At 42.2% G+C, this 24,080-nt stretch overlaps 1 protein-coding gene across 2 annotated transcripts in view; it reads left to right on the plus strand.

Annotated features, from left to right (window-relative positions):
* The first annotated feature begins 4,765 nt into the window (after window positions 1-4,765).
* The window catches only part of WDR35 (WD repeat domain 35), a 44,173-nt gene continuing 24,858 nt past the window's right edge, over window positions 4,766-24,080 (plus strand). The window contains exons 1-15 of one of the 2 annotated variants that reach the window (XM_079969722.1): window positions 4,766-5,177; window positions 7,103-7,220; window positions 8,552-8,623; window positions 9,635-9,727; window positions 11,418-11,546; window positions 12,797-12,927; window positions 13,502-13,667; window positions 13,824-13,969; window positions 14,466-14,591; window positions 15,609-15,794; window positions 17,277-17,309; window positions 18,469-18,529; window positions 22,629-22,773; window positions 23,581-23,650; window positions 23,896-23,949. In XM_079969722.1, coding sequence (XP_079825848.1) covers window positions 5,154-5,177; window positions 7,103-7,220; window positions 8,552-8,623; window positions 9,635-9,727; window positions 11,418-11,546; window positions 12,797-12,927; window positions 13,502-13,667; window positions 13,824-13,969; window positions 14,466-14,591; window positions 15,609-15,794; window positions 17,277-17,309; window positions 18,469-18,529; window positions 22,629-22,773; window positions 23,581-23,650; window positions 23,896-23,949 — 1,554 coding nt within the window. In that variant the 5' untranslated portion in view covers window positions 4,766-5,153. The remainder of the gene's footprint in view (window positions 5,178-7,102; window positions 7,221-8,551; window positions 8,624-9,634; window positions 9,728-11,417; window positions 11,547-12,796; window positions 12,928-13,501; window positions 13,668-13,823; window positions 13,970-14,465; window positions 14,592-15,608; window positions 15,795-17,276; window positions 17,310-18,468; window positions 18,530-22,628; window positions 22,774-23,580; window positions 23,651-23,895; window positions 23,950-24,080) is intronic. The other variant, XM_079969723.1, reaches the window with a different exon arrangement.

Genomic DNA, 24,080 nt, shown 5'->3' on the forward strand with positions numbered 1-24,080 from the left:
CAAGGGAAAAGGAATACCAAGCTGTCAAGCGTGTTCCAACCAAAGCTCAATAATGTCTATTGTCAGTAAATTGAAAATTAACAGATAAAGGACTAAATAATTCAATGTTTTCCCCAGGGAAATAAATAAATTAAAAGATACCACGTCTAATCTGGTGTGAATAACCCAGTTGTTGTTTTAATGGCATTTGACACTAGTCAAAATAAGTATAATTTTAATTATAATACATGATGTTATGCATTGCATAGTTAATAGCTAGCAAAAGGCACATCAAGTATGCATTTCTCATAAATTAAATACCTAAGTAGGAGCTGCAAACCACCATGCCATGAGATCATTGTACACAGACTTGTAGCCTTAATTACACAGTTCTGTGCTCTTTCTCTCAGTCATTTCACACACAGATGGAAGGTTGAGGAATCTGCTACATTTCATTTCCAGATCACAACTCAATATGTATAACAAATCTCCGAGGGCTTTGGAGCATTGAGCTCAGCAGTCAGCAGCTGCATATTTTCACTGGTGCATTACCTTGTACACACCAACTTTCCATCATAGTCAAATGGAATAAAATGATTTCCTACTTAAAAATATTTTTTCTTCAGTCTTCATTACTGGGAAACACTGGCTGTGTTCCAGCAAACATGTGTTCCTATGCCAGGATATGCACAAGCTCTGTGCGCCCACAGGCAGACCCTTTGCTACAGTTTTGCTCCTCGCTTTGCAAAACAAACCAAGAAAACACAGTTAACCATAACTTGCCATTATGCCCAAGCTAGGAGCTTTGGTTCTGCGGTAGGTGTTAAGTTGTGGGTGAACATATCAGACGACACAGCGATTCTTCAAACAGCTCTTGTTTATTCACAGGCCAGAACTGAACTGAACTGAAGGGTTCAGACAGCCTGCTTATATAGAGCTCCAGTACAGCGTAACTGTAACAACTTTCTAAAACTATCCAATCACTGAACGTATCTGAAGAAGTGTGCATGCACACAAAAGCTCATACCAAGAACTAACTTAGTTGGTCTTTAAGGTGCTACTGGAAGGAATTTTTTTATTTTGTTTTGACTATGGCAGACCAACACGGCTACCTATCTGTAACCAATCACTGAACGTCACTTTCGATCCCTTATTTGCATAACTATCTACAGTATCCCCCTGCTTGCCCAGGGTGAGAACTTCAGTACATAACAGTAGGCACGAGGAAGATCCAGCCCAGCAAGGCCCAGTAAAGGTCCCAGTTTGGACTGCGAGTCCATTTACCCCCTTATCACGCCCACCTGCCCCACACCAGGTGTCACATGCCATGTCAAGAGAGGGGCAGATGGAGACATGACTGCCAATACACAACTGGGAGCATTAAAGGGAGCTGCTAATTGTGCACTGGCAATCAGCTGACTGGCAAAGAGGATGGGCTGCACTGCAGATTGCTCTATGGGAAACCCCATGATCCAAGCGATCTCAACAGAAAGTGAAGCTTGAAGTTACTACCTATCAACTGATAGGCTCCATCTTCAAGCCCGCTGGGATCAACTGTGCTACTGAGAACCCAGCACCGCATCAAAAGCTCAGCACAGACCCCCCCCCAAACCCCCCCACACACCAAAAATGGAACTTGAAGTAACAGAGAGAGCCAGTGTGGTGTAGTGGTTAAGAGCAGTAGACTCGCATTCTGGTGAACCGGGTTTGCGTCTTCGCTCCTCCACATGCAGCTGCTGGGTGACCTTGGGCCAGTCACACTTCTCTGAAGTCTCTCAGCCTCACTCACCTCACAGAGTGTTTGTTGTGGGGGAGGAAGGGAAAGGAGAATGTTAGCCACTTTGAGACTCCTTTGGGTAGTGATAAAGCTATCAAATCCAAATTCCTCCTCCTCCAATCAGCAATAACTTCAAGCCCCACTTGACTGGGCTTAGATTTTCCTTTGTAGCACTGTTTGGGCTCTACAGAGGGAAAATGGCACGCCTGCCATTATAGTGGCATTGGGTAACTGAGGTTGTCAGAATGGGCCACCAAGGCTGAGAGAACCAAGGATCTGGTCCACTGGTTCAATATCAAGGGCACTTCCTAGACACATGGAAGATAGTTAACTCTTCATTGTCAAAGACAACACAGTAGCTTCTACAAATCTGGACACCGACACACACCAATCTAACGTCTAAGCAGCTATTCCCAGGTCTGTACTCCATGGAGTAGTTGCAGCAACAGGGGTCCACTCCTTCTCCACCAGTTTTTTTGTACCTTCGCCCGACAGGCTGTGTGCATGCAGCCGGAGACTGCGCCTGTGTGGCAACTTCCTCCACTCATCCCTCTTCAGTCCCCTCCTGGTTCTGGGAGACAGCAGTGCAGGAGAGGGTGGGGAAGCACCTGGCCCGTCAGTTGCCCGACCTCCAGCTCTGAACCTTCTTCCCCTGCTCCTGATTCTTGTCTCCTGGCTGGTACAGTTCCCCACAAATCACTGCCCCCCTTTCCCGAGACTGACTCCAGACCCACTTTCTTCGGTACACACTAATCAGCATCCCTGAAATGCAATCCCATTCCCCACCCCTGGTCAGTGGCTTCCAAAGAAGCCAGATTCAGAAACTAGTTTTAAGTGGGTAGTAAGTTTTAAGTGGGTAGTAAGTACCCTGCTAGGGACGCAGGTGGCGCTGTGGGTTAAAGCCTCAGCGCCTAGGGCTTGCCGATCGAAAGGTCGGCGGTTCGAATCCCTGCGGCGGGGTGCGCTCCCGCTGCTCGGTCCCAGCGCCTGCCAACCTAGCAGTTTGAAAGCACCTCCGGGTGCAAGTAGATAAATAGGGACCGCTTACCAGCGGGAAGGTAAACGGCGTTTCCGTGTGCGGCTCTGGCTCTGGCCAGAGCAGCTTCGTCACGCTGGCCACGTGACCCGGAAGTGTCTCCGGACAGCGCTGGCCCCTGGCCTCTTAAGTGAGATGGGCGCACAACCCCAGAGTCTGTCAAGACTGGCCCGTACGGGCAGGGGTACCTTCACCTTTACCTTTAAGTACCCTGCTGGGGTGTAGGCCTTTGCATCATTTTATAAACTTGGTTTGCCATGAACTTGTATTTATACACAATCTAAAATCACTAGATAGCACTATAAAAACTAGATGGCACAACTTATTTTCAAATGTTTCTAATCAATATTGGATTTACCTATGGACTCATATCTTTTGGGACCAAGATCACCAGAGGAAACAGATTGATTATTCTTTTCTTTTAAAAAAAGTTTTTATTGAGTTTTGTAGAATCTAAATAATACTATAAAGAGTAGCTACAAAACAAATGCTGGTATCTAGTGATCTGTTCTATAAAGTAATATACAGGTAAGACAGAAACAAGGAACATAAAGACAGAGTCACATTCATTTATTGAATCTCTCTTGAAATCTGCATGCAAGGCTGGTGGTTTGGGACATTACAGATGAGGAATTGATAAACACAAGAAACAGAAGCAATACAATTTATTAGATGCTGTATAAATAAAATGGGACTTAAGAGACTCTGAAAGTAAGTTTGGACAATTAGAAACATCTCCAAAGTTAAAAGGATACAAATTTAATAGGATAACAAAACAGAATACAATGTTAACAGGATACTTTCATCTATTGCTATGACCAAAAAAGTAGCATGACTAGATTTCTTGAAGCTGCAGTCAGTTATCTAATTCCTCTCAAGCCTACATGATAGAAATATGTAATAGACAGGCTTGTCATTAATCTATTTAAATGAAGCTATCTGAAGATATTATAGGGCATTATCTGTTAATTATAATTTGGCTTAATGGAAACGTTAGCCAGTAATTTTCCAAAAGGCTAGGTGGAGATATTAAGAACTGCAATTTAGAGGTAATGCTTTCTATAGTCAGCAAGCTGTTTTTCCTTTAATTAAAACAGAGATAAATTCTGGCTAACAACGCCCATCTTTTCCACAATGGAAGTGTAGCAGGAGTGGACTCATTTATTTACATAGCTAGGCCACTTCTAAATATCCAACCAGGACCAATGGTAATGCCAAACTAATAAGTAAAAATTATCTTGCTATGACATCTGAATAGGTAAACTATGGTTAGTATTAACCTGCATGTTGGAAGAAATTCAATGTACTGTAAATACGAAAAGGACTGGCTATGCCTGTTGAGAAATGCTGCAGTGTTATTCAGCACAGGCTCTTCTTTTGTGAACAAATAGAAGCCCAGAAAAAAATGAGTAAGACAGCTTGCTTCGCTGCTTTCATAAAAGCAAACATATCTCTATGTTATAACTGGAACCAATACTGAAGTTGCTTTGGTAGAGCTATTAATAGACTCTGATTTCTGCATTTCATATTTGATTGTAGCAAGCAATCAGCGATTGAATAATTTAATATAAATAGGCTAAGAAAGCAAATTAACTATACCTTTCTATGGCATGTACTCAAATGGAAATGGGGTCAAACTATCGCAAGAAGTGTTGAAATTTTGGGAGGTTGGATAGTTACAATGGAATGGTCCCGGTGGTGGGGTGAACATTTTTATTCTTACTTCACAGATAAGTAGGAATAAAAATATGCACCCTACCACTGGGACCATTCCATTGTAACTATCCAACCTCTCAAAATTATTACATATATACATATATATATATATATACACACACACACACCATAGCTTTATGGAATATATATATATTCCATAGCTATATGGAATATATATATGTGTGTGTGTGTGTGTGTGTGTGTATGTGTGTGTATTTAAAAAAGAAGAGTTAACTCAGTGAGATGGGCGGCATATAAACAATGCATCGTTGTTATTGTTATTATTATTATTAGGGAAACCAGGGAGCAAAACAGTCGCGGGTTATGGAGGAGCAATGACGATTTCTGGGGTTTGTTGTTGTTGTTTTGCCGCAGCGCGTACGAAGCCGCGGAATAGGCGAAGACGAAGCGTGGACAAGGCTTGAAGTGCCGCGGGAGACTTGGCTTTCCTTTCCTTTTCGTTGCTGTCGTTCTTAAACTTTATTTCCTTTCATTTCTCTTCTGACCCGGAAGCTTTTCTTCCCAGGCGGCGACAACGACGGCGGCGGCGGGTTGCTAAGGCGAGCCCGGAGGCGCTAGGCCTCTGTTGCCATGGAGACGGCGGCGGCGCGCGTGTGAATCGATAGGGGGAAGACTCTCGGCAGGATGTTTGTCTACCTGAGCAAGAAGGTAAAGGCTTTCGTGTGATATTTTTTTTGGGGGGGCGGCTAAATTTGGGCGGGGGGGTTAAAGCGGGGCTGCCTTGAAATCCCACAAACAGCCCCCGGACCTTCGGGGGGCGCATGGCGCATGCTCCAAAAGTTCACTTTCCTCCTAAAAAGTGCTTTTTTTTACCCCCGACAGCGACCCTCCCCTTTGCCACCAGCACTGCTTTCCCTCGCCTGCGCGTGTTGTTGTTTTCGGATTGCAGCCAGAAGAGATGCTCGTTTGTTGGTGGTGGAGGACACGTGTCGAAGCGCTTCACACATGACATCCGCCGCGCGTTTTCGTCGCCCGAGGGTTTAGGCGCGAGTTGCGCGTAGGTCGCGGGCGACGCTCCCCAAACTTGTTTTCGGACTGCAGTCCCAATCCTAGGCATGATGGGAGTTGTAGCCCGAAAACAGCTGGAGAACCCAGGTTTGGGAAACCCTGGTTGGGAACGTCTGAATGTGCACGCCAGGACCATCGATGCCTAACCTTTTTTGGGCCATGCCCCACCTAAGCATCTTTAAAATCCTGATGCCTCCACTCAGTGACATATAATGTTAATAACTCATTCTCAAATTGCCTCCCTCCCCCCCCCCGCAAAAAATCAAATTGTCCCTCTGTGGGGCATGTGCCCCACACTGGGAACCACGGGCCAGGAGGAAAGCGGGACACAACCGCGATAAGATCACTTATTTTTTTTACACAGTTAAGTTGTTTGTTGTTGTTTTTATGAAAGGTGCTCAGCGCCATTGATCTATATGGTGAATATTGTTACCTCGCTGTCATAACCTCCAACATTTCTCTGATGAAAATAAAGACATCCTATTCAATAATAATAATAATATTTATACCCCACCCATCTGAGTGGCTTGCCCCAGCCACTCCAGGTGGTTCCCATATAAAAATAAAAATAAAAATAAAAAGCCTTCAGATGTCTTCTAAAATAGAGTTACAGTACTTATCTCTTTGGCTTCAGGGGACGGATGAAAGCATGCATAACTCCATACCCTCCAATATTTCTCTGGTGAAAATAGGGACCACTTATGAAAAAGTGGGACATTCCAGGATCGAGTCAGGAACTGGGACAGCTTCTGTAAATTCAGGGCTGTCCCTGGAAAATAGGGACACTTGGAGGGCCTGCTGTGTAAAAAACAACAATAAATCCCCACCTCATTTAATTCCTTCAGACTGTCAGCTATTCCCTCTGGTCCATTAACTAATACAGCAACCCTTCCTGATACTGGAGCAACTTTTGAAGCTTTCAATAGGTTTTTTTTTACAGCTTTTGGTGTTCTTTTCTCCTCTGTTTGACCCCCATGTTGCCCCAGAAACCTTTTCATTTCAGTTGTATAGCCTGAAAAGAACTTCTTACAGTTTATAAAGCTCCTTGAGGCAAGGGCCTGTCTTTTGCTTATACACCTTGGAAATCGAACGGAATCCATTCCGGAAGTCTGTCTGACTTCCAAAATGTTTGGAAACCTAAGTGTGGCTTCCCACTGGCTGCAGGAAGCTCCTGCAGCCAATCAGAAGCCGCGTTGGACGTTCAGCTTCCGAAAATTATTCAAAAACTGGAACACTCACTTCCGGATTTCGATCGTTCAGGAGCCGATTTTTTCGGGAGCCAAGGCATTTGAGATCCAAGGTATGACTGTATTACCTTGTACACTGGAGAAGCGATGTGTGTCACGCCATACATTTAAAGCACACCACCCTCCAAGAATGGGAATTGTAGTTTGTTAAGGTTGCTGGAAATTGTGGCACTGCAAAAAGGTAGCTACTGTCCCAGGATTCTTGCCAGGGGTGGGGTGTATGTGCTTTGAATTTATGATGTGCAACCGGTCCATATTTTGAGGTCAGCAATATTGAACTTGGTTTCCATTTCCATTATGAAACCATCTTCCTTTCAGATCACAATTCCTGGCAATGTTCGGCTAAGATCTATTTCTTGGAGCAAGGACCAGGGCTATATAGCATGTGGGGGAGAAGATGGTCTGCTGAAAGTTTTAAAATTGGAGACAAAAATAGGTAAGTGACACTTCTGTTGTGCCTATCAGATATTTGAAAACAGTTACTGGCATTGCCTGTATGGAAGTGAGAGCTGGACCATAAAGAAGGCTGCTCGCCGAAGAATTGATGCTTTTGAATTATGGTGCTGGAGGAGACTCTTGAGAGTCCCATGGACTGCAAGAAGATCAAACCTATCCATTCTTAAGGAAATCAGCCCTGAGTGCTCACTGGAAGGACAGATCCTGAAGCTGAGGCTCCAATACTTTGGCCACCTCATGAGAAGAGAAGACTCCCTGGAAAAGACCCTGATGTTGGGAAAGATTGAGGGCACAAAGAGAAGGGGACAACAGAGGACGAGATGGTTGGACAGTGTTTTCGAAGCTACCAGCATGAGTTTGACCCAACTGCGGGAGGCAGTGGGAGACAGGATTGCCTGGCGTGCTCTGGTCCATGGGGTCACAAAGAGTTGGACATGACTAAACGAATAAACAACAACATCTAGCATTGCATCAGTACAATCTGGTTCCCATTCTGTGGTGGCATATGATTGTCTCTCTTTAGCTCTGTAGCTGGTCTGTCAACTTGCTCCCTCTATGGCCACATGACTGGTGCCAGATTTGTCACACTATCCTGAGTTATTGTAGCAGTGCAATGCCCTTGATGTTTTGATGCCGCAGTGCAACGCACTCAATCTGTTCTGACATTTTCATTGTGTGGAAGGCATACAGATGAGTGCAGTCAACCATTTTTCTGGTCCTGTGATGCGAACACCAGGGAATGCTACACAAAGATGCAGAAAGTGGGTCCATGGGGGAAGCTTTGTGACTCTCTACGGCAGGAGTCAGCAAACTTTTTCAGCAGGGGGCCAGTCCACTGTCCCTCAGACCTTGTGGGGGGGTCAGACTATATTTTTTTGGGGGGGGGGAATTGAACGAATTCCTATGCCCCGCAAATAACCCAGAGATTCGTTTTAAATAAAAGCACACATTCTACTCATGTAAAAACACGCTGATTCCTGGACCGTCTGTGGGCCGGATTTAGAAGGCGATTGGGCTGGATCCGGCCCCCATGCTCTAAGGGGACGTATTGATGGGGTGGAGGGTGGGGAGATGGGAAACGAGAGGGAGACGGGTGGGCAGCCCGGGCAGGCCATGGAGGAGCTCTAAGGAATTAGACTTTAGTCCACCTTTCCCCACATTTTGCAGAGTTCTGCATCCCTTTTTCTGATGATGGGGGACCCCTGAGTATATGTGGACATGTTGTTAAGAGCTATGGAGGCTTTGTGCTACAGGGAGAACAATTTAGGATTCCAACCTTTGTTTTAAAATGGTATTTAAACTTCTTTTTAGATGAATCCAAAGCAAAGGGGCTTGCAGCACCTAGCAATCTCTCAATGAATCAAACACTGGAAGGTCACACTGGTGAGAATCATTATGATCCTGTATTTAATATGCATTCATTATAGACTAGTTTAAAATTGCCTGCTGAATAAGGTGTTCAGAAACTGATGCACTTTCCATTGATATTTTTTCTCTGTTAATTCATTTATGCAAGAAAACAAACATTAGAGTTCATTGTTTGGGATCTGCTACTGCATGTGCAATTATTGCAAATGAAGTAAAAAATATATGTGCGGTACATCTTCGACATCATGTTTTCAGTTTATTTTCTCCTTGAACCATCCAACAGCATATTAATGTTTCAGATGGGGTACATTGTTAGATAAGCAAAGGCAAATATCAGCCACAGTTCTTCAAGATTTAAAAGATGTTATTGCCTACATTGATTTATTTTTATCAAAATATTACATTAAATATATCACTAGGTTTGTAATCTTTGTCCCTCCAATAGACCCCTTTCCACCTGCAATTTCACATTTATTAGGTGTACGTATAAATTGCTTATCATTTCAGCATGCCAAAGTGGTATAGAAGATTAACATGTTAAAATACAATTATGCAAAGAGAAAAATAAGTGAAAAGCATCATGTAAAGGTCTTGAATCTAGCAAAGACTCTTGTGAGTGGATGTGGGAGAAGGTGAATTCCAGATTTCCCATACATCCCCAAAAATATGCTCAAAGACATGACATATCTCCTTGGACCAATATAGGCAGAGGTGCTTGGAGCTCTAGTGGGGAGGGAAAATTGGTAAATATTTTCTCTCTTCCATTTCTAGGAACCCCTATTGTATCAAAGGCCCTTACATTAAAAAAAAGCATATTCTGTGAATGGAATAACTCCATTGGATCCAAGCTATACTTTATTTTTTCATTATGCCCTATATTGCTTTGTTATTTATGAGCTCACAAATACTGTTATATTATTATGACTGATGTTTCTGGATAATGTATTTTTTTGAATTAATAACATTTTAATTGTGTGTTATTAACAATATTGTTGTGATCCAATAATATACTCTATAATTTTCTAGGTGCTGTGCAAGTAGTGACTTGGAATGAACAGTATCAGAAATTAACTAGCAGTGATGAGCATGGACTTATTATTGTGTGGATGCTGTATAAAGGTAGACGATTTGTTGGAGATTGGCAATAATATCACTGTGGTATCTCAAGTCTTTATTGTGCCTTTGTGAAATCTCAAATAATAGATGCTTTTGAGATTTGTACAATGCTTCTCCAGGTTTTTAATTGCTGGTTACAAAGCCGCGAGTAGCATTATTTAATGATTTTAAAAATTGTTCTAAATGCTTACCTTAATCAATTTATTCTTTAAAAAAATAAAAAGAATATTAAGTTGTAAGTTTTTCCATAACAGCACAAAGAAGGAAAGCAGGCCAATTCACAATACCATTTTGCAAAGTCAGGCACATATGGAGAAAACCCTGTGCGTGGAGCCCATAACTCTAAAAAGGGGTCCCAGATCTCAGAATAGTTGTGCTCTTTGCCCCTCCACAGAGAAAGTAAGGTAAAGGTAAAGGTACCCCTGCCCGTACGGGCCAGTCTTGACAGACTCTGGGGTTGTGCGCCCATCTCACTTAAGAGGCCAGGGGCCAGCGCTGTCCGGAGACACTTCCGGGTCACGTGGCCAGCGTGACATCGCTGCTCTGGCCAGAGCCAGAGCCAGAGCCGCACACGGAAACGCCGTTTACCTTCCCGCTGGTAAGCGGTCCCTATTTATCTACTTGCACCCGGAGGTGCTTTCGAACTGCTAGGTTGGCAGGCACTGGGACCGAGCAGCGGGAGCGCACCCCACCGCAGGGATTCGAACCGCCAACCTTTCGATCGGCAAGCCCTAGGCGCTGAGGCTTTAACCCACAGCGCCACCTGCGTCCCTCACAGAGAAAGTAGCTCTTCCATATGCTGCAAGAACGGAAGTTCCTCCGGCCAATGAGCTCCTGGAGGGAGCTGTCCACTCCTTCCAGTGCTGTAAAGCCAGTCACTTAGCCACCAATAAAGTGCACAGGGCTACTGGATTTATTCTTAAGTTTACTTCTTGCCTTTTTGCCCCTCTTCTCACCAACAGCATATCTGCCTTTTAGCCTACATGTATTTTGTTCTGACAGGTTGTCATGTGTAGTAGGGCTGTTTGCTGGCTTTATGTATAATCACAGCAGCTGATTTGCTTAGATTTTATTGTTTCATGGATTAAGCTTTCTTAAATTCATTGGAAGCTTGTGATTTTTAATAAAGTCAGTTTGAAATTTAGAGCGCTAAAACCATCTTTTCCATAGAAAATTCTTAGCTCTTTCCCCTCCAATTAAAAATAATCTACCAATCATTTATTATCTTCTTCCCTATAAATATGGGGGGGGGCTGGGGGGGATGATGATAATAATAATAATAATAATAATAATAATAATAATAATAATGGTAATTCTATTATTTGTATGCCACCCATCTGCCCCAGCCACTCTGGGCGGCTCACAACAGAATATTAAAAACATGATAAAACATTGATAGAAACATGATAAAACATCAAACATTAAAAACTTCCCAGTACAGGGTTGCCTTCAGATGTCTTCTAAGAGTCAAATAAGCTATCAATCAAGAGATGACCACAGATTTAAGTCATCATTATTTTTTATTCACTAGTAAATTATTTTAAAATATTTCTTACTATGATTTAACATGCTACCCAGATAATGTACAATGTTTTTGGCAGATAATTCCAACTGGTTTACTTCTAATACAAATAGTTCAGATGAAGTACAGCAGTGTTGAAGGTGTGGCTGAACATTTATTCTTTGGCTTTAGGTTCTTGGTATGAGGAAATGATCAACAACAGAAATAAATCTGTTGTTCGAAGTATGAGATGGAATGCTGATGGACAAAAAATTTGCATTATATATGAAGACGGTGCTGTAATTGTTGGTTCTGTGGATGGTAAAGTATCTCCTGTACTAAATAAAAGACTCTTATAGCATTGTTTGCAGTGAATATGATTCACAAACATTGCAGATGAATTTGCGTTTGACTAAATTTGCTTTAATAGAATTGTGACTCCTGAAAATAATGTTTTTGTTTGCCAAAATCTTATTGTCCTCCTTTTCAATTTGCAACTGCTATGTTGATGATATCTGACCACAGAGATATGGGGGTGACAGCCAATGATGTCTCCCCCCTTGTACATCTGTACTTTAGGTCTCTCTCCTCCTTCCTTCCCCCATGTGCCCCCCAAATCTGGATTTTGAAGCAGATTTTCAACAGACACAGGGGGAGGAAAGGGAGGAGAAGCCCCACTGCAAGAGTGGATTCCTGTTTGTGCTACTTTAGAACTCACCCATGAGGTTTTTGTGCTCTGTATTTCTACATTTTTACATATGAAAATGAAAGCTAATAAAAATTGACTTAAATTCCCTGAGATAAAAGCATATTCTTTGTTTGGGGAATAATATATAAACAGCAATTGAAATTAGGATATGCCTGTATGTCAGCTTACCCAATAAATTTAATACATGAATAATATTTTTAATATGTCAAGATTTATTGGAATGTATGATGATATGCAGTTAGACTCATGTGTCTATAGCCTGCTAATAGTTGTCAAAAGCATAGTAAAGCCATACTGTCATGTTTGCAATGGTTTAGATTCTCATTTTGATTCCATGAATGGAACAGAACTGTGTTCATGGATTGTTTATATAACAGTAGAAAAAAGAGCAGAATACATTGCTCTTTTTTTGCTGTGTATGTGTGCATGAATTAACATTCATCATTTGAACTTTTGCAGTAGCGATCCTTTAGTATTTTAAGTGGCATAAATTTTATTTTTAGTTGTAGGCTATGTTGAACGTAGAGATGCGGGTGGCGCTGTGGGTTAAACCACAGAGCCTAGGACTTGACGATCAGAAGGTTGGAGGTTCGAATCCCCGCAGCAGGGTGAGCTCCCGTTGCTCGGTCCCTGCTCCTGCCAACCTAGCAGTTCGAAAGCACGAAGTGCAAGTAGATAAATAGGTACCGCTCCGGCGGGAAGGTAAACGGCGTTTCCGTGCACTGCTCTGGTTCCCCAGAAGTGGCTTAGTCATGCCACATGACCCGGAAGCTGCACGCCGGCTCCCTCGGCCACGACTGGACCTAATGGTCAGGGGTCCCCTTTACCCCTTTACTATGTTGAATGTATTTTCTCTTAAAAGGGAATCGCATTTGGGGAAAGGATTTGAAAGTACAGCTCCATCATGTGGCATGGTCTCCAGATGGCAGGACTCTACTCTTTGGAATGGCAAATGGTGAAATACACATTTATGACAAGAATGGGACTTTTATGGTAAGTTCAGAAGTGTAAGAAGTATAATCTATTGGGTGCCTTCACTGTCTGGTTGATCTTGCAGTTGGGAAGATTTTTTTCTGCCTGATCTACACTGGTGCTGCATAAACTCACTAGTGCTTATCCTTCTGTAATGACGTGCTTAAAAACTGTTCTGCAATCACCGCAGGAATTGAAAACAGGAGCATGTAATGGTGTTTAATAGAGCACAAATACAGAGGCAGCTGGTTACAGCAACCAATGAAGGTGATTTAACTGAAGCCAGTGCCATTAACTTGGACGGAATGCCAACACTTTGACTTAATTGATATGTGGATTGCAGCCAGAGTTAGCTGCCTATTTATTCTTTCATTTGTTTATGTACTTCACTTTTGAAAAAAAATATCTTGGTTTGCATTGGTTTACATTTAAGCTAAGATTGGTTCTCCCATTCAGCAAACTTACTTGGGAGTAAAACTAATTCAATGCAGTGGGTCTTTCTTTCAAATAAACTTGCACAGCATCAACCTGCACATCTGTTTAAGCCACCAGTGATAGTTCATTCTTACTTACATATGTTAAATGGTCACTTTAGATGAAAATGAAAATGAACTGCTTGGTGAATGTAACTGGAGCATTCAGTATTGCTGGAATCCACTGGTACCCTGGAACAGAGGGCTACATTGAGCCAGATTGCCCTTGCCTTGCTATTTGTTTTGACAATGGACGATGCCAAATAATGAGACATGAGAATGATCAAAGTAAGCACAACTTCCTATTACTCATTGAAAGAAGCACTGTGAATTTAAGGCTTGGAGGTCTTGCTGGAGGGCGATGTAACTCAGATCCTTTTTCAGATAAGCTATTTGTAAGAGCTCGTGTCTGTAACATTTCTTTTCCAAACTTATAACCACCAGATCCTGTCTTAATCGATGCTGCTCTGAATGTCGTGACTCTCCAGTGGAACCACTGTGGAAATGTCCTGGCTATTGCAGGCTTCCAGAAAATAGCTGGACAAGATAAAGATATAAACGTGGTACAGTTCTACTCTCCATTTGGTGAGGTAAAAGCATTTCTTTCATTTTCCTATTTGATCCGGTGTACTCTGGTTGGCTAAAATTAAATATTAGCCCTCTCCATAAATGTTGCTTGTTCCTGTTTTTTAAGAATTTAATTTCAGGAGATACAGTATCAGAAATTACCTCTCTCTTTACGCAATCACTTTTTTATTGAAAGTTTTCAACATAATATACAATAAAAGCCAAACTAAGCCAAGAGAGAGATAGAAGCCAAAAAAGAAGAGGAAAAAAGAGAAAAGAGAAAGAAAAGGGGGGCGGGGAATGCCAAGCTCTTTATCACAGTTATACCCATATTCCATACAAATTACCTCTCTCAAGTCATCCTATTAGATTGGCAAGAAGGCCCAGGCCTTCTTGAGTTCATGTACACCTTTCTTCCAGTCATACCTGCAAAAATATATTGTGCAGTATATTCAGTTATGCCCCAATTGGAAGTCCTGCAGATACCATGTAACCAGTGAATGGATGGTGTTGTTTCAGCATTTGCGTACCCTGAAGGTTCCAGGCAAACAAGTTTCAGCTCTGTCTTGGGAAGGAGGAGGCTTAAAAATATCACTAGCCGTTGACCAATGTATTTATTTTGCAAATATCCGGCCGGACTATAAGGTAAGTAGCTGCAGAATGCCACTTCTTTCACTGGAAGGCTTATAGTGCCATTTGCAAGCACTAAAGAAAGAGATGCCTGAGATTATGATATTAAAATGAATAATCTCTTTGGGATACCACAACACCTCAGAGACCGCCTCTCCCTGTCTGAGGCCCTTCTTCATGTGCCTCTTCCGTGAGATGTCCAGAGAGTGACAACATGAGGATGAGCCTTTTCTGAAGTGGCTCCACAATTGTGAAATGATCTCCCCAGAAAGGCTCGCCTGCCACCCTCGTTACATATCTTTAGGTGCCAGGCAAGAACATTCCTCTTCTCTCAGGCCTTTGGCTAATTAAGCAACCTATGGCCTTTTAAACTTAGGTGGGTGGGGTGTAATTGGTTGTTTTTTGTTATTGTGGTATGTATTTTTGTGGTTTTGTACTGTAAACCGCCAAGTGAACTTTGAATGAACGGCAGTATAGAAATTGGTACAGTGGTACCTTGGGTTACATACGCTTCAGGTTACACACTCTGCTAACCCAGAAATAGTGCTTCAGGTTAAAAACTTTGCTTCAGGATGAGAACAGAAATTGGGCTGCGGCGGCAGCAGGAAGCCCCATTAGCTAAATTGGTGCTTCAGATTAAGAACAGTTTCTGGTTAAGAACGGACCTCCGGAACGAATTAAGTACTTAACCCGAGGTACCACTTTATAGAAAAATAATTATATTTACAATTTTAATAGCAGCTTTTCACCATGTCCATTAGAGAATAGTAATGATGAGTGGTAGGTCTGTACGTTATATTTTCTATATGTTACTCTATACCAGGGTTTCCCAAACTTGGGTCTCCAGCTGTTTTTGGACTACAACTCCCACCATCCCTAGTTAGCAGGACCAGTGGTCAGGGATGATGGGAATTATAGTCCTCAAAAAAGTCTGGGAACCCAAGTTTGGGAAACCCTGCTCTACACTATGAATGATGTTGCTATATGTTACTCTCTACTATGAATAACGAATAATGTTTTCTTTGTTGACAGTGGGGTTACTGCACTAATACAGTGGTTTATGCATATACCCGACCTGATCGTCCAGAGTACTGTGTGGTCTTCTGGGACATAAAAAACAATGAAAAGTATTTGAAATATGTCAAGAGTCTGATTTCCATTACAACCTGTGGAGACTTCTGCATTTTGGCAACCAAAGCCGATGAAAATCAACTTCAGGTATCCCTAGTTACCTTATAACTCTTGCTGAATCACTTTGAATTAGAAAATGGAACAGTTAATTTGTTTGCAGAGCCCTGATAGAAGGTCCACTCATTACCATTTCAGTTCCCTTCAAAGACAAAGGAGCTTAACATCACCCTTGTGGCAAGAACGAGTTAGAAGCTGTAGTTGAAAGCTCTGCTGCAAGTTGTAAATCTTCAAAGCACTGATTAATTGTTGTTGTTGTTGTTGTTGTTGTTGTTTCTAAAGTATCAACAACATCAGGAAATTCTGCCTAGAACATAAAATAAACAACAGTAAAACCCTGCCAGCAGGCTTATACAGTGGTACCTCGGGTTAAGTACTTAATTCGTTCTGGAGGTCCGTACTTAACCTGAAACTGTTCTTAACCTGAAGCACCACTTTAGCTAATGGGGCCTCCTGCTGCCGCCGCACCGCCAAAGCCTGATTTCTGTTCTTATCCTGAAGCAAAGTTCTTATCCTGAAGCACTATTTCTGGCTTAGTGGAGTTTGTAACCTGAAGCGTGTGTAACTTGAAGCATATGTAACCCGAGGTACCACTGTATTCAAAACAGGTGGGGAATGTTTTTGGCTCCCAATTCGTTGGCCAACCCACCAGTCACAGTCCCTTGTACAGAGTTCTCAAGAACGAGGAAGGCTTGCAAAGCTCTCCCCACTATGAGCCTTTCAACCTGCAACATCATAGGTTGGAACAGAGAGCACAGGAAAGGGCTTTGCAAGCCTTCCTTTCTCCTAGGTGGTTCCAAAGCTATGCTGGGGGGCAGAAGCAATTTCCATTATATGAAAATTGCCTCCCCACTCCTTGAGCAAGCCATGATCCTGCAGCCTCTCTGCTGATGGGCAGTTGGGAGTGTGCCTTGCTCCAGCAAAGGAACAATCAGGAGTTTGGGTATGTACCTAAGTTTATTTTGCAGCCTTAATGTCATGCTGAATACTGTGCTTCTGGGACACCTGCTTTTTAGCTTTCCATTGAGTCTGCTCAACTCTCTCTAACATTACTAAACCCAAGGAACAGTCCTCCTTTGATGTTGAGAATACGGCTTTGTATTTTGAAATGTGATGCAGTTAGGAAGGACCAGTGCTTTTTTCTTAAAATGTTTAGGGGTACTCTCATTTTGACTCAAGAAAATCACCATTTTATAGTTCAAATCGGGGAAAATACCGGTAAATATAGCAAATGGACAAAAGTACAAAGATTCACAAAATGTTTAGGGGTATGCATACTCCTGCGTCCCTCCAGAAAAAAAGCACTGGGAAGGACATAGAGCAAAATGCTAAGGTGCAAGTAAATTTTTCTACATCACTGTTAATAATTTGGAAGCCTATCTATATGGAAGAAATCCAACAGCCTTGCTTTTTCTTTTTGCTGTTACATACAATATACTTAGTTTAATTGGTATTCTTTATTTGCCAAAAGAATTAATTATTTCCCATATCTCTTGTACAATGCTTACAAAGGAGGAGCATGAAACTGACTCTCTTGGTGCAATGGTAAAACAATTCTTTTATATGCTGCTTTAATGGGTAGCTTGTATGGGTATGATATGATTTACTATTTAGGTATATGTAATCAGCACCCATTTCATTGAATTATAATTTCTGGAACTGCCCTGTTATGCCTATCGGTGTGGTTGCTCGAGAGTGATCAGTCAAGAGCCCTCACTGGTCTTTTCAAAGGCTTTATTATTGGTGCAAAAACATTTACAATGCAGAATGCCTCTATTCCATGTCTTGCTCACTCACTAGCAGAATCTGAGAGTGGGCGGTCCTTAAACTTTCCCCAGCACAGTAGTCTCTTGACCCCCAGCTGACGCCTCCCCTCTCTACACGAAAGCCTACTGCGCAAGGAAGGCCTGGGTAAAGGGGGACATCCCTGCTCCCCGCTTTGCTCAGGCAAGGTGTCCTGGCACCGCCTTGCATCCTCCGAGCCCTGCAGCTCTTCCCCACTAGAGGTGTGGCTTCCTTCCTCTGCTGAGGAAGTGCTGCTTCCCACAATTTTTGGAGGCTCTCTGTAATCCATCTGCCCTTCCCCCTCTCACCTCTGAGCCAATGGCAGTTCCATGACATCCCCCTTTAGATCCGTGCTGTTTTACAGAGAGTGATAGTATATTTGACCTTCTTCGAATGACGTATAAACCCCCAAAATACTATATTGGCTTCAGAAACCTCACTGAACAGGTGACATGAATCTTACTAAGTTGTGACTAACTTTTCATATTGATTTCAATGGGATCCAAGTTCAAGTAATCTAGACTCAACTCACTGATTAGTCAAAGGGATTCAGTGGTGCTTTCTAACATCATATTTTGTGCTTTGCCCTTTCATAAGCAGTGGCATTTTGTTGCAAAGGGATGGGTTCCTTGTTGTGGTGGTGGTTTTAGTTGAAAGGAATTTAGCTTGATACTAATGAAACATGAGTTCTTGTTCCTTTCTTCTCCTATTAAAAACGATTTAAAAATATTATATTAACTTGTTATGCCATCATAAATCTTGGATGTATTTCCTTACCTAATCTATATGGGCTCCTTTGGGAGGATACAGATTTAAATAATAATATATAAGCTGGGTTCAATATAATTTGAGTTGCCGAACATAGTGGATTCTGTGTTTTGGTTTGACAGTTATGTGTTTTTATTTTTATTTTCCATAGTATGTACTTGTTCTCTGCAATTCCATTGGTACTCCTCTGGATCCAAAATATATTGACATTGGTAAGCAGATGTTCAGAGTTTTATTCATTATCCTTCTTGAGCCTTTGCCCCAAATCATTTCGGGGCAATCCAATGCAATGGCAATCCAAAATGGCTAACTACTACTACTTATGTGACAGAGCTGGCAAACTCTTTGCTGTTTAGTGTCTTGAAATGTTAGCAAACTGTAACAGAAGTAAGTCTACCTACTACAGTGGTGCCTCGCAAGACGAAAAGAATCCGTTCCGCGAGTCTCTTCGTCTAGCGGTTTTTTCGTCTTGCGAAGCAAGCCCATTAGCGGCTTAGCGGATTAGCGCTATTAGCGGCTTAGTGGATAAGCGGCTTAGCGGCTTAGAAGAAGGGGGGGAAAGGGGGGGAAAGTCGGAAAAACTCGCAAGACATTTTCGTCTTGCGAAGCAAGCCCATAGGGAAATTCGTCTTGCGAAGCACCTCCAAAACGGAAAACCCTTTCATCTAGCGGGTTTTTCGTCTTGTGAGGCATTCGTCTTGCGGGGCACCACTGTACTGCCATTTTAGTATGGCTTACTAGGTCCACTTCTTTTGAAACTAATTGCAAAAGTGACTGTGGGCTGGATACAGACATATGTTGTCCCCTTTGATTGCAGAAGGGATTCTGATTCAGCAGAAGGGAGGGAGGTGATTTTCACACACAAAAATTCCCCAGGAAGCCCCCCCCTCCACTACCTCCCACACTGTTATAGGGCATCCCTCAGCCTTTATGGGGGGTTTCGGGGGGGGTCCCACCTTCTGCCCATGGGAGCATCCCATAAGTGGAACTGTGCTCGTGTTTAGTCTAGATCCAGTTGCTTGTTAATTGATATTTCTGTTCAGAATGCCAGCTGCATCGGGTAGGAATGGGATTTTAAACTGATATTATTTTATGGACAAAGCATAGTGTTTTGTAGCCAGTGCTGTCCAGTGCAGACAAAGGCAATTTGATCCAGAAGGGCTTCTGTTACCAGAACGTGGAGAGAGGTGATTTTGTTATTCCCACCTCCACCAGCACCAGCTTCCATGCTGTTCCAAAAGGTTGCCCAATTGGCCGGTACATAAAAAACATAAAAAAAGCCTGCTCCAAAGGTCTTAACTTACTACACTAGATATTACATAGCTATATCTGAAATTTCATGCATATCAGTTAATACATGGGTAGGCAAACTAAGGCCTGGGGGCCGGATCCGGCCCAATCGCCTTCTAAATCCGGCCCGCAGACGGTCTGGGAATCAGTGTGTTTCTACATGAGTAGAATGTGTGCTTTTATTTAAAATTCATCATTGGGTTATTTGTGGGACATAGGAATTCGTTCATTTCCCCCCCCCCCAAATAAAGTCTGGCCCCCCACAAGGTCTGAGGGACAGTGGACCGGCCCCCTGCTGAAAAAGTTTGCTGACCCCTGAGTTAATATCTTGACCCTGCTCCACTGAAAAGCATTGGGTGTTTAGTAGGGCGGTTTATAAAAAAACTTTTTTTTGAAAATGCCTGCTCCAAAAGTTTGATCTTACTACACTAGGGATTTATATAGCTATATCTGAAATTTCATGCATATCTGTCAGGGAACTGCCATCAGTACTGGAGGGGGAGAGCAAAACCCAGAGGGATTCCAGAGAGCATCCAGGGACTGGGAGGAGCAGCCCATCTTCTGGGGAAGAGAATCAGTGTAGCACCAGTGGAGAAGGGGGGCAGCTGGGGGAAGTGGCGAGGCGGTCTCATGACTCCTTGCCTGGGACCAACAGAGAGAGTAGGGGGCCTCCGTTGCCCACGCCCTCCCTGCGCAGAAGGCTTCCGCGCAGAGAGGGTAGGCGGAGACTAGGCGTCAAAGAACTTCTTTGCTGGAAAAAGTTTAAGAAACGCCCACTGACGGATACTGCCAGCGATTGAGTCAGCCACAGGTGAGTGGCTGTCCGGACAGAAAAGGTTCACTCAGGAACCCAGCCAGGTGTTTGCACCCAGCCGGGGAGATAGGTACCTGCTTACGCACGAGCAACCCCTAGAACCATTACAATATCAGTTAATATCTTGACCCTCCTCCACGAAAATAGCTGTTTACTTGGCCGTTTTCCTATGTCATGAATGCTGAAATTTCAATTCAGTGGAGCAGGATCAAGATATTAACTGATATGCATGAAACTTCATAGTCATGCTGTCTGAGGCTGATGTGAGTTGGAGTCCAACAACATCTGCAAGGCCACAGTGTCAGGCCTGGTCGTTGTCCTCTTCAGATCACCACACAAACGCTTCTTGTTCTTTTATAAAACTTTTTATTGCGTATTAACAAAACAATCTTATAAACGGTTCTTAAAAATTATTCCTCAGAGTCACTTATTTCAGATATCTTCTGAGCTCTGCTTCTCCATGACCAGCCACTCTCAAAATGTGGAAGGCGCCCTTCCCTTCGCTTTCCTGCTCTTTTTTCTAGAGCTGGCTTGTATCTCCCCTCCTCCGAATCTGAGCTAGAACTTAACCCTTGCCTTTCCTGGGAACAGCCGGTCCCTCCCTGTTGTTCCTCCTGTTCTCTTCTATTAGATTCACTGCTCCCCTCCCCCCCTTGGGGAATGCTTTCTCCCTCTAAGAAACTGGAAACTTCTAACTCCTCCCTGACACATAGGTTGCCCATGCACATCAGAACATCTGTGCATGTGATGTAAACATATTTGCTCTTTTCAAAAGTGCCGATCACGCTCACTTTTCAAAGGACCCACACATCTGCTGTTTTATTAGGCATATTGTGAATCGTTCTGGCTTTTGCAAATGTCACTAAAGCAGGCACACTTTATTCATGCAATTCCAATCTTCAAAAACTGTTTAATTTCCAGGTTTCAGTCAAGTGCTTGAGTCCAATTTGCAACTGCCTTTCCTTATCAAGTTCCAATTATTTTTAATTAGGCATTTGCATGCAGGTTCATCAAAGGCTAATATTTGACAGTTTTCAATGGGAGGCTTTTAAAATGTATTTACCATACTAGCTGCTTCTAACAACAGAGCTTGGTAGGCAGAGTAGAAGCATAGCTCCCACTTAACGTTTCTCAATTTCAGTGTTCTCTTGCTCATTGGTTATTTCTGCCATGGATATTAAACTATCAAAACGACTGATAGATAAAGCTCAATAGAGATTGTTGATTGGACTGTTTATAGTTGGTGGTAGATGTTAGAGCAGCACAATAGAAAGAATCACACTTCAGGGTACCTTGCTACTTACTGTAGTATTATTGATCTTACCTTTCATTTGTTTTTGTCGCTGTCATTTATTATTATTAGATAATTTATAGCCCACTGTTCCTCCCAAAAAGTATACACACTGTAATGGAATGGGGGATATGTGGCCCTCCAGATGCCATTTGACTACAACTCCCATCAGTCCCAGCTAGCATGGCCAGGGATCAGGGTTTCTGGGAATTGCAGTCCAACAACATCTAGGAAGACCATAGACTCTCCGTTTGTGCCCCAAATCCAATGAAGTGGGGTGGAGACTTCCACTGCTACCATTTTCTGCAGAAAACTTTCCATTATTAGGAATGCATTGTTTTGTAAAATTAACAGCATAATGAATACAAATCAAGTAGGGGAATGGAAATGGATATAATGATAACTCTAAAATCAAAGAAGTGTGCATGCACACGAAAGCTCATACCAAGAACTAACTTAGTTGGTCTTTAAGGTGCTACTGGAAGGAATTTTTTTATTTTGTTTTATCTAAAATCAAAGTTTTTAAAGACAACTATAGGAAGCACATGTATTATGAAATAAATAAGAAATGTATACTTGAGTGTGCCAGCACCTATTCTCTGGAAATTCCCTGCACATTTTGTGTTCAGCACATATAGATCTTTGAACCAGGCCATGAGATTTGTGTTGTTTTTCTTATACCTGACACCCAAGGGTAGCCAGTTTCAATAGTTTCCGGACTACAGCTCCCATCATCCCTGACCATTGGCCCTGCTTGCTGAGGCTGATGGGAGTTTTACTACAACAACACCTTCAGGTTGACTACCTGCATGTTGGCTGCTCATGTACACAACCTGCTTCTTATCTTGGTCTAAGTAAGATTGCACCATTCAACGAACCTATTCAATCTGTGCTTCTTGTTTGGATTTTATAATAGCACCACTGTTCGTTATCATGACCAAAACCCAGGTGATTGCAGCTTCAAAAGAAGCGTTTTATATCTGGCAGTATCGCGTGGACAAGAAGCTCACTGCAATGGAAATTAATCAGGTGGCACGAACTAGAAAGGAGGGCAAAGAGAGGTTTGTTATTCGATTTTGCAGCTTCTTTTCCTGTGCTATGTTGTTTAACTCTTCGCATGAACTCTGTGACATTTGATTTGCAAGCAAATTCATAAAATAGTTGCTTTGTGAATAATTAATTTGTAAATAATATCTGCCTATATTCCAGGCAGGAAAGGACTAACATCTCTTATTCAGCATGCCAAATATTCTTCATAGCTCATTCACTGTAACTGCTTCTGGGACCCTTATTTAACACCAATGGATTCTCTTCTTTGATGTTATTCAGATCTTTCATGGCCCAGCTTTTTTATCTGTTTCTACAATGCTGTGTATTGGATCCTAAGATAAGTTAGCTTAATGAAGTTCATAGAAGGAAAGTTTCCCATCTAGTTGTCTTAGGACCCAAGCCTAAATTTTTGTGTCATACCTGGAATAATAATGGGAAGTTTGGATTATTTTGCTTTGAGAATTTCTCCCAATCAAATTGCCATATTTCATTTCAGTCTGGCACCCCACTACCTCCAAAATCCAACCTTCCTCCTGTGTAGTATTTTCCTGCTTGCAAGATTGCACTGGAGGACGTGCTCTAGACAGAATGACTCCCTACTCTGGATTTTATTCTTAGAGACAGGTTCTTCAGAACCTTCTGCCTTCCTCAACCCTATAACCACACTTTTAAAACCCTCCTGCATTAAGAACAACCACAGGAAAACACACACACATTTGGGAAACGAAACATCATGTGCAGTATGTAAAGTGCAAGCCCTAAAAAATATCCCTGTACTTCAGAAGGTACTAATTTCCTTTTTCCATTTTTCCTTTCAGGATTTATCATGTAGATGATACCCCTTCTGGAGCAGGTGATGGAGTACTTGATTATGCGAAAGCTTTACAAGTAAGTTCTTACCAGAATCTTGTTTTGCCAGTCTGTGAGGAAAGCCGTTTTGAGTTGTTGTTTATAATCTGAAAGTGCATTAGATTTCTTCTGATTTTTTTTTTATTGCTCTATCATGTAAATAAAAAAAACTACTTTCCCTTCCAAATGTTACCATATTCTTGCTAGCAATTTCGCTCTACAGCTATGTTTCAAATAATAAAACTGCTTTTGGTGATTAAACTTGACATCTGATACGGTTTCAGGGAACGAGGGATCCGATTTGTGCAATAACAGCATCTGATAAGACACTTATTATTGTAAGTACCAAATGTGCTGTTTATTTTAATTCATTTATTTAATTAACAATATTTGCATATTCTTTTCCAAGCACACATGGTTCTCTTAACACTGCACAAGAATAACCTTAGATTTATAGCTGGATGATATT

Source organism: Podarcis cretensis (assembly GCF_951804945.1).
Source record: "Podarcis cretensis genome assembly, chromosome: 3".
Lineage (NCBI taxonomy): Eukaryota > Metazoa > Chordata > Lepidosauria > Squamata > Lacertidae > Podarcis > Podarcis cretensis.